Raw genomic sequence first — 18,780 nt, forward strand, 5'->3', positions numbered from 1 at the left:
AGAAAAAAATCAATTATTTTGTCCATAAAATTGCATTTCCATTTTTTTTCAAATAATTGCACCCCAGTGTGAGGGGATATTCTAGACATTTAGAATATTCTTTCCTTGAAGAGCCCATTATTTCAGAATAATTTATAGGATAAACAAAGCATAATGCCAGTATACTGACTAACTCTGGCTGATTCAGAAAATTTAATGTAAAAGATCACCACAGAGATTTAAAGAAAGTAACATGTGATACATTTTAATAGTCAACAATTAGCTGGATTGACATTTCATAAAAGACATTTATTTAAATTTTTTATTTATTTATTTTAAAAGGCAGACTAATTTCTAAGTTTACTCTACTGGAAATAAAAAGTCTTGAAATTCTGCTTTCTTATCCTAACCCAGAACAAGTTCCCTTACGACTACCTTACAAAATGGTCTGTACCTTTAAAAATTACAGTTTAATAGTGCGGGTGGAGATTTTGTACTTCATTAAGTCTAACATAGCTGCTACAATGACCATGAAAGAAAGTACATGCCACTGTTCAGTCAGTCAAAGTCCAGGAGCCAACTGATGTCTTTGTTCTAAGACATAATGTAGCTTACTGCTACATTTAATACACTATAAAAAAAGAAAGGACCTTTATAGACCGAACATGGGTGCTGTCACACAAAGAAGGAAGCAGGGATTCTCAGGGGGTCCACATATCTTTTAAAACCACCCCACTGACCCCGCTTCTGGATTCAGAATCACTGCTGTAGTAAGTCATGGATACCAGTGGGGATATTCTGCTTTTCTCAGTCTAGGGCAAAAAAAAAAAAAAAGTTGTAAACCACTGCATAAAAGCACCAAAAGTGTATAACTTAATAGGCAGTAAGCTGCAGATTACTAACAAGATCAAAGACGGTAGTATATCTCTGGTTTACAGAAGAAATTTACATTTCTCTAAAAGCTTTTGATAAACTTAACAATTCAAAAGAAAAATAATTATTGTATTCGAATGTAGTAGTTACTTTTTCAATCTAGCCTTGAAGTTCTAAAAATTCCTTTTCAACATGGAGGACAGGAAGAGTTAAGGAGGAGAACAAAAACAAACATGGGTTTCATTCTTAAAACTGAAGAATTTCACAAACATGGTGCTTGATTACATAAATTTTGGTTTAGACTTCTCTGGATTTCTCTGGCATCATTAAATAAGAACATGTAAAAAGGTTCTGGAGACCATTGTGCAAGTAACAACAGTGGCTGTTTCTTGAGTACTTACTATGTGCTAGGCACCGTGCTTTAGACACAACCTCTCATTTAATCTTTAAAGTCACCCAAAAGAAAACACATAATTATCTCAATTTTACAGAGCACAAATCACTAGCTAAGGAAATGCAGTAGGGTAGGTGGTGGATTCATGATCTGAACCCAGGTAATATCAACTCCATGGCCTGCAATCTAACCCTGCTCTCTCTCCATGCTCTCGACCCATGACTAGAAAATGCATACTTTTTACTTGCAATTTTTTTTTTTTTTTTGATACAGAGTCTCGCTCTTGTTGCCCAGGCTGGAGTGCAGTGGCACAATCTCGGCTCACTGCAACCTCTGCCTCCTGGGTTCAAGTGATTCTCCTGCCTCGGCCTCCCGAGTAGCTGGGACTACTGGTGCGTGCCACCACACCCGGCTAATTTTTTGTATTTTTAGTAGAGACGGGGTTTCACCGTGTTAGCCAGGATGGTCTCGATCTCCTGACCTTGTGATCCACCCACCTAAGCCTCCCAAAGTGCTGGGATTACAGGCGTTAAGCTGCCGCACCCAGCCTCTTACTTGCTATTTTTAATACTGAATAGCATACTTAATATAATATTGAGTTTTTTTTTTTTAAGTCTAAGAGAAAATGCTGGTACCTGTAAGAAGTTATTCAAAAATTTCTATTCCACTTTACTGACTCATTTAAAACAAATACTGATAAAAATACAGCTTTTATATATACGCATCTCTCTCTTATCTATAGACATAAACACAACAAACAAAAAGGAAAATTTACATACTGATTAATTTCCCTGCCATGTCCTTGTTGGACCTTGATTCCTTGGGGTGTTTATAGAGATACATCACTGCTCGTCCAATCCCACTATGCTTCAGGGTCTCCTGGCTCACACTAGGCAGCTGGGGAACATAAACACATACACACATATTAATCACTCAGAAGCTGGGGGTCTTGCTAATCTATTCTAGAGACCTGGCGCATTCACAACAGAACAAATAAAAAATTCCATTTTCAGAATCTACAGACATAGAACACAAAGATACCTTGTGTCCACATCAAAAGTTCAGAGTTCAGGCCAGGCATGGTGGCTCACGCCTGTAATCCCAGCACTTTGGGAGGCTGAGGCGGGTGGATCACCTGAGGTTAAGAGTTCAAGACCAGCCTGGCCAACATGTGGTGAAACCCCATCTCTACTAAAAATACAAAAATTAGCCAGGTGTGGTGGTGGGCGCCTGTAATCCCAGCTACTCGGGAGGCTAAGGCAGGAGAATAGCCTGAACCTAGGAAGCAGAGGTTGAAGTGAGCCGAGGTGGTGCCACTGCACTCCAGCCTGGGCACCAGAAGCAAAACTCCGTCTCAAAAAAAAAAAAAAAAAAAAAAAAAAAAAGAGGTTGAGAGCTCAGTATTACAGCTGAGTTGAAGTAAAATCTAACAATGTGAGAAAGTATGAACTAAGCACACTCAGAGGTTAGCAGTTTAATACAGGAGCCAGCATAGGCCTCAGAATCCAATAGACCTAAGACTGAACCCAAGCACAGCCACCTTCTAGCTATGTGACCTTGATGAGTCATTTAACTTCTCTGCATCTTAATTCCCTCATCTGTAAAATGGAAATAATATACCTATCTTCTCAGTTTACTGTGAGGAAAAAATGAATCAATACATATATAAAGCACCTGGCACAGTGCATGGCATGGGAGGTTCCTTGGGAATTGCTTCAGAAGTTAAATAGCTTACCCAACGTGTCACAACTATGTAAGGTGGCCCAGCTCAAGATTCAAATGCAAGTTCATGACTCTGAATTTGGTGTTCATTCTGCGTCACGTCTCCCCGCAACTTGCCCACTACTGTACTACTCTTCTCAGACACATCACAGCTACTCTAAGATCTTTTCCCTTCAATGCGATAGTTACATGAAGTTTTATAAGGTCTTCCCTTTCATGCTCATTTTATTAGATATGTTCCTTTTTTCCAACCCCTCTTCTGGCAGGCTGTAGCAGAGATAACATAAAAATACTGTAAACTACACAGGTTATGACCATACAGACCACATTAGATAATTAATAAAGAACAGTCAGATTATCTGCCTCTAACCTCTTGCAGGATCTTCAGCAGTTCCTCCCGGATCTTGAGTGCAGGCAAACTCCTATCTGGTAGAGGTGAGAGCCATTCTTTGATGGCAGACATCACACCGCTGTCAATGAATGTTTCTTTAAGGTCTTGCCTGCAGTAATAACAATAATTTTTAAAAACTCTGTGAACCTTGGTTCTACTGTATTTTCTGACTTTTCTTACATATTTAGTGATGTTTCTAAAAACTGCTTTTAAAAAGTTACTCATATAAATTTGATATTTACTGAACACCATTCTGGTTTCGAAAGCAGTATGACATTTAGTTCTTATTTTCCAGAAATGCATATACTTGACAAAGATGATTTGCTGAAAACAAAACAAACTCAAGTTACACAAGATAAATTAATGCTGATATGAATGGTACAGACAGTAAGAACAATTAACTCCAATTATTTCAACTAAAAAAAAGAACAACGTTCCATCTATCAAAATAGTGATTCCTGAACAGTTTTACATGGTGGTGAAGCCAGATTTGCTATTCTCTGCAGGATACCAATGAGACTAGCACTCCACTGGCAGGACAAAAAAAAACAAAACTCAATAAAATAATACTTAAATTCCATTTGATGTACTGGAATCAGTTATGTTAATAGAAAACATAACATTATATACATAAAACCTGCCACAGATAGTTGTCCCTGTTAGAATAGAGGGAGAAATTTTCTAGTTACAGATGTTCTAGGCCATGCTGGTGGCAGCTCACTGATGCAACAATACATTTCCTCAGTCATTAAAAGTAGGCTGTGGCTTAGTTCAAAGGGAAAGCAAGGTTGCTCAGAAATATGAGCAAATCAGGGCCCGGTGTGGTGGCTCACACCTGTAATCCCATTCCAGTACTTTGACTTTGGGGTGTTGAGATGGGAAGATCGGCTGAGCCCAGGAGTTCGAGACCAGCCTAGGCAACACAGCGAGATCCCGTCTCTAATTAAAAAACAACGAAAAAGTAAATCAATGAAAAAAGTTAGAAACAAGGATCTACTCAAAAAGGGCATCATTACTTCAGAAGGATCAGTAAGTGTGACACATTAGAGTCATATAAGCCTTGTACAATGCAGCCTTCAGGTAGGGTCTTCCAAGATTTACTATTTTCCATCACACGGAGAAAACAGATGCAATTTTACCAGACCAAAAACTGTCTATAAAGAACAAAATTAGTGGCCAGGTGCAGTGGCTCATGTCTGTAATTCCAGCACTTTGAGAGGATGAGGTGGGAGGATTACTTAAGCCCAGGAGTTCAAGACAAGCCTGGGTAACATATGGAGAGCCTGTCTTTACCAAAAAACAAAAACAAAACAAAAAAACACAAAATTAGTAGTTTCCAAGTTTTTCTTTCATTAGTATCAATTTTTTATTTGTTCTGTTTGCACCAGGCATCAAGGTTTAATAAAAGTTTACAAAGAAATATAATTTAGGAAATTTTATTCATTATCTTTCTGTGAACTGATAGAAGTCTATCATTATTTAATATTCCTAGAACATCAGTACATCATTTGAATTATCATTCCATGAAAAGGAAAAAGACATTTTAAAGAAAACAAAATACTTACTTCTTAAGGTGCATAACTACAGTAGGCAGTAAAGTTAATTTTTTCAGTGCTGGCTTTTTTTGATTGTTCAACTGTCTGTCTTCCTATTCAGAAAAAAAATAAAGATTTTTTTTTAAAACAGTACTTATTATTAATATTGAATTCACTGTAATTCTGAACCTTAAAATAACAGTTTTTCAAAGAAACAATTTTTCCTACAAGAAAGAACAACTTAAGAATGGATCTTTTGCAGAGCACCAAGCTCTGTATCTGTCTATGTCAGTCAAACCCACAAAACTATTAGAATAATTGCCTTTAACAACTACAAATTGAGAGAAACAATTTTAATGTAGAATATTAGCATAACTGTCAAATTTTCAGAGTTCATTAAAGGTACAAATTAAAACTGGGAAATTTTGGTTTATTATATTAGGAACAATTTTCCAGGTGTGAGGTTATATGATATTGGAATATACTATATCAAAGAAGAGTTTCAGTATTTACTTGGGCAGTTTTTTCTATTTTTTTAAATAATGAAAAATTTCAAATTCTACAAATATAGAATAATATACCTGTTGCATATATTTCAACAACTAAATACACATAGCTAGTCTTCTTTTAGCTACTTTCCCTCCATTCTTGAATTGTTTTGAAAGAAATCCTAGACACAGATCATTGAATCCATGCTGAACTCTCAACAAGTGTCTCCAAAAGATCTGAATTTGTTTTTTAAACATCCTACTGGGCCAATTTTTGTAAGTTAAGCAGATTTTGAAAATGCAATGAAAGAAGCCGTGTCTTGATCAGGAACAAGAGAACGACACATGAATTTGTAACACCTTTTATATATGAAGAAACTAAACTTTGTGGTGAACTAACTAAATCTGAGAACAAAACCATTTCCCATGAAACTAGCAAAGCCATTCACTTAAAACGTTTCATTTTACTGAATACTTCATATTTTCACTTTTACTAAACGTGTGACTAAAAAATTAAAATATTTCCATGATTAAAATTTAGAACAGTAAATGCTTTATTACAAAAAGCAAAGCATCTTAACTGTAGTTTAAGGGTTAAGAATCTAAAAAAGGGCATCCAATAAACTCAGTGGGAGGAAAAAAAGGTGAACCTAGAAGCGACCCAGCTCACCTCAGCAGCTTCATTCATCTTGACGATCATGGCACTCACGACATCGTCTGCGTCACTAATAAAGGTGCCACCATCGCGGTTCCGTCTGCGCTTGCCACTCATGCTCTTTTTTCGCTGCAACATCATCTCAAAATCCGACAGAAAGTCCATACTAAAGCAGTAAACAAAAGCAAGTGAAATACAAGTTGTCTTTTAAATACACATTTACTTTCACCACAATTAAGAACACCAAATTTCTTAATTCTAACTCAAAGAAGTGCTACCTTCTTTTAAAAGTGCAAATACAGTCATGTGCCGCATAACGATGTTTCGGTCAGTGACGAACTGCAAATATGACGGTGGCCATCCAGTAAGCTAAGGTTAACTTTTTATTGAAGAAAAAAATATTTTTTATAAATTTAGTGTAGCCAAAGCCTACGGTGTTTATAAAGCCTATAGTAGTGTACAGTAATGTCCCGGGCCTTCACATTCACTCATCACCCACCCAGACCAAATTCCGGTCCTGCTTTCATTCATGGCAAGTACTCTAAACAGGTGTACCATATTTTATCTCTCTCACACACACACACACACACGTACACACACACATTTTTTAAAGAGTTGGGGTGTTGCTCTGCCACCCAGGCTGGAGTGCAGTGGCACAATCACAGTTCACTGTAGCCTCAAACTCCTGGGCTCATCCGTCTACCTTAGCCTCCTGAATAGTTGAGACTACAGGCCCATACCACATGCCTGGCTAATTTTTTAAATGTTTTGCAGAGACAGGACCTCACTATATGTCACCCAGGCTTGTCTTGAACTCCTGGCCTCAAGTGATCCTCCTGCCTCAGCCTCCCAAATTGTTGAGATTACAGGCATAAGCCACCACATCCAACTATACTGTATTTTAACTATAACTTTTCTATGTTTAGATACACAAATACCATTGTGTTACCACTGCCTACAGCATTCAGTACAATAACATGCTGCACAGGTTTGTACCCTAGGAGCAATAGGCTTTACCATACAGCCTAGGTGGGTAGTAGGCAATACCACGTAGGTCTGTATAATACTATGATGTTGATACAACAACAAAATCACCTAATGACACATTTTTCAGAATATATCCCTGTTGTTAAGCGACACATGACTGTACTTAGAACTCGCTATTAAAAGAATAGTTGATCCTAGACTTTATGTTCAATTCCTATACTACCCTGTTATATATACACATATAAATCACTAATAGCCTGGAACTTTTCATGCACTATATTCACACTTGCATCTATCAGTTTGAGAAAGTACATTTTAAGTTCCAATTCAAGGGACTCATTCAGCTTTAGTGGCACTGCCCTTTCTTGGACTAGGAAGGTGTTCAGTTACTTGAATGTTGTTGTCTTGTATAGCATGAGTAGAAAAAATGAAAAATAAGCTGCCGCTTTTCAGTGATAAGAAGTATAACTCTCAAAACATAATGAGAGATACACATGGAAATCTACAGGCTTGCTAAGCGCCTCAAACCTTTATGGCTTTCATCAGAATCATTACACTTAAAAAAGAGGGACTTAAGTTATTGTCTGCCACTATCATATCAATTCAATTTCCAAAAGTACTGCCAAACTCATTCATTTTAATTTCTGCATGCCACTAGGAATTAAAAAATGAAACTTTTTTAAAAGCATCTTTACAACTGAAAACAGTAACTAATCCTTCTATTACTGTATGACATCTTTTAAGATATCAGATTTTTCTGAACATAGATTCCAACTAGCTCAACAAAAGTAAGTGAAATATGGTCAAGTAATACTTTGTAGTTAAGATGTTAGACTTATTTCCCCTGCCCCATAAAATCAGCTTTTCTCTCAAAAAGGTATTTTTAAAATTAGGTTATTTTTCATAAGAGTTTACTTGGTGAGCCATAAATTAAGTCTGGTGCCATATAAATACAACTCCACAAAGTAAGACATCTGAGCACAGGGTAAATGAAAGACAAGTAACAACAGCACGTAATTCACTGACAACACCGTAAATGGAGAAAAACAGGAATAGATCCACTCCTAAACTTACATCAGGAACCAAAATGAAAAACAAAAGAAAGTTTAACAGTCTCTACCTTGATTTTTAAACTTCTCTTTAACAAATTCCTTAAAAACAAACTTACTGTTTTCCTCTCTTTATGTTATCATCAGAATCTGAATCTTCTGCTTCTTTTACCTGTGTTTCACCTTTTTCTTCTTCCAGATCTTCTTGGTTAAAACCCTAAATGCAAAATTATCACAACCTCCTTACAGATTTTCTTCTGTATTAGTGTTCTTAATTTTTGCATTGTTAAAGTAATTCATTCACAAAGAACAAAAATTCAATAGATATCAAAAGATACATAACAAAAGGTCCCTCTCCAGCCACTAGTGTTACTAGGTTTCTTGTGTTTCCTTCCAGAAATAGTCTATGTTTATATAAGCACTTCTACACATACTTCGTATCCTCTCTTATTACATAAACAGAAGCATACTATTCAGAGTGGGTACAGGATAATGCTCTGCATCTTCCAAATTTAAGAAAAGAATCTAGAGGCCAATCCATGTCAGTATTAAGTCTTGTCATTTTTTTCAAGGCTTTAGACTATTTCACAATATGGCTGTAACCATAATTTGTTTACTTATTTGCCTAGTCACATTTAGTTTTGTATTTGAAATTGCGAAATACTTGCCAAACTGTATTCCATAGAGGTTATACCAATTATCTCTCCAGCAAGTATGAGGACTCCTGTTTCCCTATGTTCTCAATACTATAGCAGGATATCAAACATTGATATCCACCAATCTCTGGATGGAAAAACAAATCTCAGGGTAGCTTTATTTGCATTTTCTTACTATGGGGGTAACGTTGGGCATTTTTTCCGTTTACAAAGCCATGTGTCATTCTTTCTCTGTGAACTCTGAATATTCTATGCCCATTTTTTGCTGGACTGTTCATCTTTTTATCAGTATGTAAAATCTCTTTGAAAATTAGATATAGCCCTCTACAAGTGACAAGACCTGTACAATCCCCACATTTGTACAGTTTGATTTTGTTTATGCTAATATTTGCCAGGAATAATTTTTCTTTTTTTTTCTGAGACGGAGTCTCACTCTGTCGCCCAGGCCGGAGTGCAGCGGTGTGATCTCGGCTCACTGCAAGCTCCAACTCCCAGGTTCACGTCATTCTCCTGCCTCAGCCTCCCGAGTAGCTGGGACTACAGGCACCTGCCACCATGCCCGGCTAATTTTTTGTATTTTTAGTAGAGACGAGGTTTCATCATATCAGCCAGGATGGTCTCGATCTCCTGACCTCGTGAGCCGCCCGCCTCGGCCTCCCAAAGTGCTGGGATTACAGGCATGAGCCACCGCGCCCGGCCAATTTTTCATTTTTATGTAAATGAGATGGCCTGTCTTTTCTTTATAGTGTCTACCTTTTGTGTTATACTTAGAGGCTTTCTCAATGGTTCACCTAGTACATTGTTTTTCTAACTGAACTGAAACTGTAACCAAGTTGATGTTAAGTCTCCGAAACAGGTAAGTATGCCTTATTCTTACAATATGGTGCCTAACTAAGTATGAGCTCCTGAAGGCAGTGTCCAAACAGTCTCGGAAACATTTGTTGAATGAATTCTTCCTTTATATTTTCCTTAGGTTTACTTTCTTATTTCACTATTGTCCCGAATTAGATTCTAAATTCATCTACCTTCACTCTCTATTGCATTGGTTAAAAATAAGTATTGATTTTTTTTTTTTTGACCAAAGAACTATTTAAGCAGGGTTGAAGTTTCTGAGTGGCAAACAGATTGGAAAATATACACAGACACTTAATACATGACAAAGATGGCACTACAGAATAGTAGGAAAGGATGATCTTTTCAATAAATGGTGCTGGGTCAACTGGATACTTCAAATAAGGAAAAAATCTTGACTTTTACCTCATACCACATACAAAACCAATTCTAGGTGAATTATACAATTAAATGTGAAAGACTGAATAATCAAGCTTCTAGAAGATAACTTGTATCTTCATGACCTTGGGGACAGGCAAAAATTCTTAGGCAGAATTCAGTTTGCACCATAAAGAAAAAGATTGGTAAATTTGATCCTATGTTAAAATTAAGCACTTTTGTTCATCAGAAGACTCTATGTTAACGGAATGAATTTAAGATATTCTAAAAAAATTTAAAAATTAAAAAAATTTTTAAAAAAAGACTCCATTAAGAAAGTGAAAAAGAAGTAACAAAATGAAAGGTATTTTTAACATTCGTAATTGCCAAAGGGGATTATATGTGGATTATATAGAGACTGTTCCCTAGTTTTCTCGGTCTGCTTCTTCTGTCAGTTACATTTCTCTTAGATTATGGATTTGTCCATTTCTCTTTTCAGTTCTATCAATTTTTGATTTTTATGTGTGCATATATATATAAAGCCATGTTATTAGGTGCAAACAATTTTAAAATCTTTTTATCGATATAAAGTGACCTCTTTATCTCAAGTACTTTTTTTTGCCTTAATGTCTACCTCCCTCTTTTATAATATTATAGATACCACAACAAATTTCTTTTGGTCCATGTTTACACGAAGTCCCTTTTCATAAACCTTTATTTAGCTTTACCTTCTGTTTCACACAAATCTCTTAAAATCAGTACATGGCTGGTTTTTAAGATCCTGTCTGGCAATTGTTGTCCTTTAACTGGAACATTTAGTATTTACATTTAATTTAATTTCTGATATTATCAAAATTTAAATATACTATTTTACCATGTAATACTTTCTAATTGTCCCTTGTCCTATAGTTCTTTCTCTTTTCCTGCTCATTTTCAACTGATTAGCTCTAGTTATTCCATTTCCCCCCCTCTATTAGTTTAGAAATGACACATTCCATTTCAGTCTTGTTAGTGGTCACTTTAGAGACTACAACATGCACCCTAACTTATCAGTTTACTAATGTACATTCATATACATTTGCAAAGGCCTGTGAGCACTTCAATTCCATGTATGCTCCCAATTTACTGCTGTCATGTTTTAATTTTATATATATTCCACATTAAATACATTTCATTTTGTATAGTCAATACTCATTTAGACTTATACACATACTTTTGTTGCTCTTTTCTCCCTCCTGCATCTCTAACCTTCCATCTGAGATCATTCTTTCTTGCATTTCTTTCCTTCTGTATTTCCTTCAGCTGGTACACTGTTAATTAATTCCCTCCTTATTTCATCTTCATTCCTGGAAAGTATTTTTGCTAAATTTAACAAAATTCTAGGTTTGCAGTTAGTAGATTCTATTGTTTGTTGTGAAGTCAGCTGTTAGTTTAATCATTACTTTTCTGAACGTATTTTTTTTCCCTTGTGGCTGCTTTTAGACTTTCCTATTTTCGTTCGTTTCTTGCAGTTTTATTATGATGTAGTCAGGTGATTTCTTTTTGTTTATCTTCCTTGCAATGTGTAGAACTTCGAGAATCTATGGTTTAGGTATCATTTCCTTTTAAAATACTGCTTCTGCTATACATGTAATTTTCCCTCTCCTTTCATTGTTCCAATTTTTGTGAAAACTTTTCCATGTATAGTCTTTCACTTTCTTCTATAATACTGTATCTCAAAGCTTCATTCTAGATCTCTCCTTTTAACCTATCTTCTAGTTCACTTATTTTCAAGTATGTCTAATCTGATGCTAAATTCATCCACTAAGTTTTCTGTTTTCCCCACCCCCTCCCGCCCCATTTTTCTTTTCAAACAGGGCCTATTTTACCCTGGCTGGTTTCGAACTTCTGGGCTCCAGCTACCCCCAAGCCTCAGCCCCCCGAATAACTGGGACTACCAGCTACTTGCACCTACCTACCTGTACACTGAGTTTTTAATTTCAGTTACTGTATTTTTATAGTTCTAAAATTTCTACTTGGTCTTTTCCAAATTTGCCTTCTCCTTTTTGTTTGCTCTGACATTTTTAATCTTGTTTCTTATCTCCCTGAACATATTTAAGGTGTTATCTAAAATTCCTATATCTAGAGCCCTAAGTCTATTACTATTGTCATCATTACTGTTTCCTTTTAATGTTATTTTTGTGTATCATACTGTATATATGAAAAACTTAAACCACTGTAATCTTATTTCTGAGACTGAGGTTCTCTAGTCTGCCAGAAGATTCAAAGATGGCCTAAAATCTGAGCAAAGGCTATTTTACTTCCCCCTGAATCCTATGGTGCTGCTCTCTGAAGTCTCAATCCAGGGTATGGGGTTTACAAAGCCCCCTAACCTCAATAGGCCCCGAACTCTAAATTTTGTCCCCGAGCCTTGAGGCTGTCAAAAATATGAGTAGCCTCTCAGCCTGACAGGCAAACACCCCCACAGAAAAAGCACTTCTAAACACTGAGTGACCACTTTAGGTTTCTCTTGGCTTAGTAATTCTTTGCTACTTTGTTCCTAGATAATGAGCAGATTTCTATATATTTTGTCTAGCTTTTCTAGTTATGCTTGGCAGAGGGGTTAGTCCAAATCACCCAGAATGCCACTGAAAATCGGAAGTTCCCTAATTATTGTGAATCTTGCCCTTTAGCATTATAAAGTGACTTTCTTTGTCTCAAAGTGTCCCTTCCCCTTTAATTCAATTTTGCCCATCAGTTTCCTTTTATGTCTTTGTATACATCCTTTCATTTTACTTCCTGAATCCCTCTTCTAGATTTTTATCTTGAATACATCTTAATTGTTTATTCCTACTTATTAGAATCATCTATAATGGCATCACTGCCATAAAAACAACAAAAAAAAGCACAGTCAAGGAGGAAATATTTCCATCTTATACTTACTGTAAATTCTTCTTCCTCTTCATCACCAGATTCTCCAAATATGTCTGCAATAAGATTTCTAGAAAGTAGACAAATATAAAAACATTCATTTGCTTTATCCTCATTTGCATAGGAACCATTTTTTTAAAAATAGAATTTATGTACAGTAAAATGTGCAGATCTTCAGTGTCCAGTTCAATGAGTTTTAACCAATGTATACGCTCATGTAACCGGCACCCTATACACTCATGTAGGCTCCCCAGAAAGTTCTCTCTGGCCCCTTCTAGCTGGTCCCCTAATATCAACATCCTAGGGACAACTGCCCCCTTGACTTCCAATGCCACAGATAAATTTTGCCTACTGAACTTCATGTAAATGGAATCATGTATGTCCTCTTTGCTTTCTTTCACTTAACATGTTAATTCTGAGATGAATTCTGAGATTCACCCACGTTGTAGTGTGTTCCGTTCAGGAACTAAAATACTAAATCCCCAAAGACATGCAATTAGGCAGGACATATTGTATTATAACACAGACCCCTCTCTACTGCCTAATTAAGAACCCCTGAAAACTCATGTTATACTGTCACTTACTCTTCCTCATTGCCTGACTCACTGTCACTCCCAAACAGATCCTTCTCTTCATTTTTCTTATCAGACAATTCTTTCCCAGCTTCTTCCTCACTGTCAGATGCTATGGTCTTCTCTCTTTTGCCTGACTTGTCTGATACAGCATCACTGTCAGAGTCATCTGCATCAGAGACAACACGACTCTTCTTTGCTGCTGTTGAAAAAGAAAATCATCATTAATTTTATTTTATCACAGCCATTGTATTACTAAGCATAACAGGTGCTTTAAAATGGCAGTATGCAGCAAAAATAAATAAATAAATAAAATAAAATAAAAGGGCCTCCTGACACATGGTTTAGAATTTTTAAAATAACTAAATGGCTCATTCAGAGTCATCTTACAAATTATCTGTTATTTTGCTTAAGAAAAAGTGGCCAAAAGATGAAGAAAGATATCATCAATATAAAAGCAGCCACCTTTCCTTTTGGGAAATCGAGAAAATTAAAACTAGATTGATGGGCAAAATTGGCATCCTTTCTATGTTGCCTAGTAGTAACTGAACTAGAAAGGACTACATATTTCTTTCTAGGAATAGTCTCCATATTCCTCTATCAGTGCTGGTCAGTTTGAAATTTCTCATCTCCCTTAACAAATTGACAGCATGTCTGGTACCTTTTCCTTCTCCTATAAGAACTGTCAGGTTATAATGAAATATGTCTTTTCCAAAAAAAGATAGGTTTCATAAAAAAGTAAACAAGTAATACTTACTATCTGTGAAAATGGAGTCTTAGATAGCAGAGACTGAAACACTCTGGAGAGAGATGGTGTCTCTAAATAGAATCCCCTCAAAGCTTCCCTGTATCTGAATATTCAACAATGTTTAACAAATGAAGAGATGTACCTGTGGGAGCTCAGTTACTGTTTGGATGGGATCTAGTGAACTAAGTGTCAAAGAGACCCACAGCTAACAATGAATACAGTTAGGGGTTTTCAGGTAAACCTATTTCTTTGAAACATTACCTCTTCCAGTTAAAAAAAAAAAAAAACAGTATTTTATATTCCTATTGACATGTGGTTTATCACTTTGAGGCAGTCAGAGATTAATATGTGCTAATAGAACTCAAAGGAAACTCACTATTAAGCTTAGCCAATGATGACCAGGGGAAATGAGTGTCCTACTGATATTTTAGAATATTAAGCTGAATAACAGAACACAGATCTGACATACCAAGAGGATACAACGTTCCACAGTTACAAGCTTAGACAATGAATAAAGCCATTGATAAACAGCCCAAGGTAATTCCTTACATGCTTTCTCTTCATCTTCACTATCAGAGAGCACAGCAGCTTTTCTCTTCGCTACTTTCTCCTCCTCATCCTCTTTTTCATCTTCATCACTGTCCATTTTTTGCTTTTTGTGTTCTTCCTCCTCACTATCAGAACTGTGAAACTTTTTTCTGTCCATATGGCTGTCTGAATGGAAGGAGTCATTCTGCATTTCTGTATCCTCTCCCTTATTCTCCCTGTCGCTGTCATCATCTGACTCTGGCTTCTGTTTGTGTCTGGACGCATCCTCAGTTTCTGAGTCACTGGCAGGCCCCTTCTGAGGCCCCTCACTCTCAGAGTCACTGACTCGGGGTTTGGGTAGCTCCTCATTTTCAGAATCACTGGCCTGGTTCCTTGGGGGATCCTCACTTTCCGAATCACTGATTCGGGGTTTGGGAAGCTCTTCATTTTCTGAGTCACTGGCCTGGTGCCTCGGAGGGTCCTCATTTTCTGAGTCACTGATACGAGGTTTGGGAAGCTCCTCATTTTCAGAGTCACTGGCCTGGTGCCTTGGGGGTTCCTCGCTTTCTGAATCACTGACCTGAGGTTTAGGAAGCTCCTCACTTTCAGAATCACTCATTCGAGGTTTGGGAGGCTCCTCATTTTCGGAGTCACTGGCTTGGTGCCTTGGGGGTTCCTCACTCTCAGAGTCACTGATTTGAGGTTTTAGAGCATCTTCTGTTTCAGAGTCAGTAGCAGGACTCTTCTGGAGCTCCTCAATCTCAGAATCACTGGCTGGATGCTTCCCAACATCTTCGTTTTCTGAGTCACTTGCATGCCCATTAAGAAGCTCCTCATTTTCAGAGTCACTACCAGGTAATTGCCTGGTCTCTTCACTCTCAGAGTCGCTCCCATGCTGATTGACATCCTCATTTTCAGAATCGCTTGCAGGAGGCTCTGCACGTTCCTCAGATTCAGAGTCACTGTCCTTTTGCCTGTGAAGCTCCTCACTTTCAGAGTCACTAGCATTAAGATTTAAGGGCTCATCATTCTCAGAATCTGTCACATGATGTCCTTTGGGGAGGCCATCTTCTCGATCACTAGTTTCATTCTGAAAAATAAAGTGGGAAAAAATTAGGAAAGTGCAAAAAAAAAAAAAAAAACCTTAATAGTAAAACATTACATTTTTTCAGTGAGTTTTTTTTTAAAATACAGGATTATGTGCACCTAAATGGAGAATTCTTGTCCTGTACCCATATAGAAATACCCCCACAGAAAGCCAATCTGTGAAATGGTTTTATTTGGATCCCCAAATGGGGAAATATAACCAGCCTTCATCAAAACAAATTTGTAAAGCATGCTCTCAGATTACTATAGAAAACTGACCGTGAAGAGCTGGATTTTTTCTTTTTTAAAAGGCGAATTTTCTCATACATACTTCTGTTTTGTAAAAATATAACTCTAGGCCGGATGTGGTGGCTCACGCCTTTTGGGAGGCCGAGGTGGTGGATCACCTGAGGTCAGGAGTTTGAGACCAGCCCGGCCAACATGGTGAAACCCTGTCTCTACTAAAAATACAAAAATTAGCTGGGCGTGGTGGTGGGCACCTGTAATCCCAGCTACTAAGGAGGCTGAGGCAGGAGAATCGCTTGAACCCAGGAGACGGAGGTTGCAGTGAGCTGAGATTGCGCCATCATCGCACTCTAGCCTGGGTGATAGAGTGAGACTGTCAAAAATAAAAATAAAAATAAATAACTCTATTTTTCAAAGAAATACAAGCAAACATGTAACCATGGGAACATTCTTGGGTTTTATAAGGTTAAGATTATTTAAGGGAAAAGAACTATAAAATTTAATTTTATTTAAAGGGTCAAATAACATATGGGCACCTTCTCCCAAGATAATCTAAGCAAACAAAGAAAGGAGAAGTTAACATTTCTAAGTACCCACTAAGAGCCAATACCACAACAGGCTCTCTCCTGTTAGTTCATTTACTCCTCATAATGGTACTTCTCATGATAACAAAATTGAGGCTTACAGTAGTCATGGTCCTGTGTCTAGTAACCCTAGAAACAAGAAAGCTTAAGTTTTAGGGAGAACATGATTCATCTAACTATACCAACACATAATGTTACTTGAAATAACTACTCTGAAAACATGCTCTGGGGTACAAACTTGATATGTGCATATTATAGCTATGGTTTTTAAAATGCAGAGAAAAATATACAAAATTAAACATGCCAAAATACTAACAAGTGTTTTAGGATCCGGTGAATTTTTTCTCCCATCTGGTAGCTCAACTTTAAATAACATGGCAATAATATTCTAGCTTAAAAAGTGAAAGTATTTCCATGTTTGAGTATACCCTCTTAAAAATTTACTGAGCCAAATATTTCTTGTTAGATACACGACTGAAGCTATGTGAACCTACCACAGACCAATTTTCAAGGACCAAAGAGCCTTTAATAATATATATGCCCAACATCATGCTATGAAACAGTTAAGTGACAAGATAATTCTTGTCAATGACAGAATAAATGGCATGGAAATGTTCTCATAAAACCCATACTTTTACTAACCCAAGTATGCTGTGTCTACAAATTCAAAAAGAATATGAAAAATTATAAAATAAGCCTACAAAGCCAATGTTTGAAGAGTTTTTTTATATTTTATCACCATTATGACAGCACAGCATTGCAAAGAAAGAGTCATTGCTATACACAGTCACTGACATATAGCACATTCAGGAAAGTTTCCAAAATCATACACTTTTCAAAATTCCTAAATACGTTTTTCTTGAGTTCTCACCGGGCACTCAGCACAGTACTGTATTAGATTCCTTGTCAGTCACAAGCTCTATTATCCCACTGAAACAGGCACTTATCTATTAAAACGGTATTAGGACTCGAGAGATATCATAGAATCTTACAATTACAGTACAATACTCTGTATGTTGTCTAAAGTTTACTTTAGCCATACTTCATAATTTAAAAGAATGCAGATGGAAAATTTAACTATCTAGATTGTAAGCTCTAGGAAGGCAGACATATTTTGGTTTGTTTTCCTGAGGTATCCTCAGAGTGCAGAATGATCTCCAGTACATACACACACTAGGTAGAGTTTGAGCATTCCTAATCTGAAAATTCAGACAACTCCAAAATCTGAAACTTTTTGAGCACTGACATGACACCACAAATAGAAAATTCCACACATAAGCACCCAACACAAACTTTGTTTCATGTGAAAAATTATTTAAAATGACGTATAAAATTACCTTCGAGCTATGTAGATAAGATAAATGAATTTCATGTTTAGACTTGGGTTCCATCGCCAAAATAGCTCACTATGTATAAGTAAATATTCCAAAACTCGAAAAAATTCTAAATCCAAAACACTTCTGATTCGAAACATTTTGGATAAGGGATATTCAATGTGTATTTGTTAAATGAGTAATAAAGGCATTAAGTGGGAATAACATAAGGTGAGGAAAAATTAATCCAACAAGAACGTCTATTTCATGTCTACTATGTGCAAGACGCCAAGAATCCAGGCTGAGTATGTCTCAGGGCCTGACCTTAAGAGCTGCTGTCTAATGAGGAGCCAGCCAAGCACACTGTAACAGTATAGTGTGACATGCACTATTCACAAAGTATGTATACGATATTTCAAAAGTGCACTGGAAGTGCACCTATATGAAACTAAGCTGCAAAAATAAGGTGTGCAGACAATGAGCCAAGATTGCACCACTGCACTCCAGCTTGGGTGACAGAGCAAGACTCCATCTCAAAAAAAAAAAAAAAAAAAGATGTGCAGACAACAGGCATGTTTGCATGGAGTTTGTGATGGCTGAGTTAAGATGGGAGGGTAGAGAGAGGCATATAGTACCAGCAGAGGCAATTAAAGCAGGAGGCAAAAAGGAAAATTATAATTGGCTTTTGGAATGCTTTCCATGACATACCCATCACATAACTCTAACGCCATGTCTATGTGTGACTTGATTTATTTTAGTTGAAACAACAGAAATCATCTCTAGCTAAGTCCAGAAAAAAAGAACAATCTTCTCAGGATCAAAGTGAGTTGAATGACTAAACACTCAGGAAGGTTA

At 36.8% G+C, this 18,780-nt stretch overlaps 1 protein-coding gene across 12 annotated transcripts in view; it reads right to left on the bottom strand.

Moving 5' to 3' along the window:
- Positions 1–18,780, bottom strand: part of IWS1 (interacts with SUPT6H, CTD assembly factor 1) — a 93,679-nt gene that overhangs the window by 56,691 nt on the left and 18,208 nt on the right. For 11 of the 12 annotated variants that reach the window (XR_004027234.1, XR_004027238.1, XR_004027237.1 and 8 more), the window contains 8 exons: positions 14,718–15,786; positions 13,433–13,622; positions 12,861–12,918; positions 8,193–8,290; positions 6,053–6,203; positions 4,925–5,007; positions 3,339–3,468; positions 2,026–2,143 (listed from right to left, as the gene is read on the bottom strand). Coding sequence is in view for 3 of the 12 variants with exons in the window: in XM_003276107.4 (XP_003276155.1) it covers positions 2,026–2,143; positions 3,339–3,468; positions 4,925–5,007; positions 6,053–6,203; positions 8,193–8,290; positions 12,861–12,918; positions 13,433–13,622; positions 14,718–15,786 (1,897 nt within the window). In the remaining 9 variants the exon portion in view is untranslated. Of the gene's footprint in view, positions 1–2; positions 792–2,025; positions 2,144–3,338; positions 3,469–4,924; positions 5,008–6,052; positions 6,204–8,192; positions 8,291–12,860; positions 12,919–13,432; positions 13,623–14,717; positions 15,787–18,780 lie in introns of those variants that run through there. The other variant, XM_030800937.1, reaches the window with a different exon arrangement.

The sequence above is a fragment of the Nomascus leucogenys genome, chromosome 20 (assembly GCF_006542625.1).
Source record: "Nomascus leucogenys isolate Asia chromosome 20, Asia_NLE_v1, whole genome shotgun sequence".
In the NCBI taxonomy this organism is placed as follows: Eukaryota; Metazoa; Chordata; class Mammalia; order Primates; family Hylobatidae; genus Nomascus; species Nomascus leucogenys.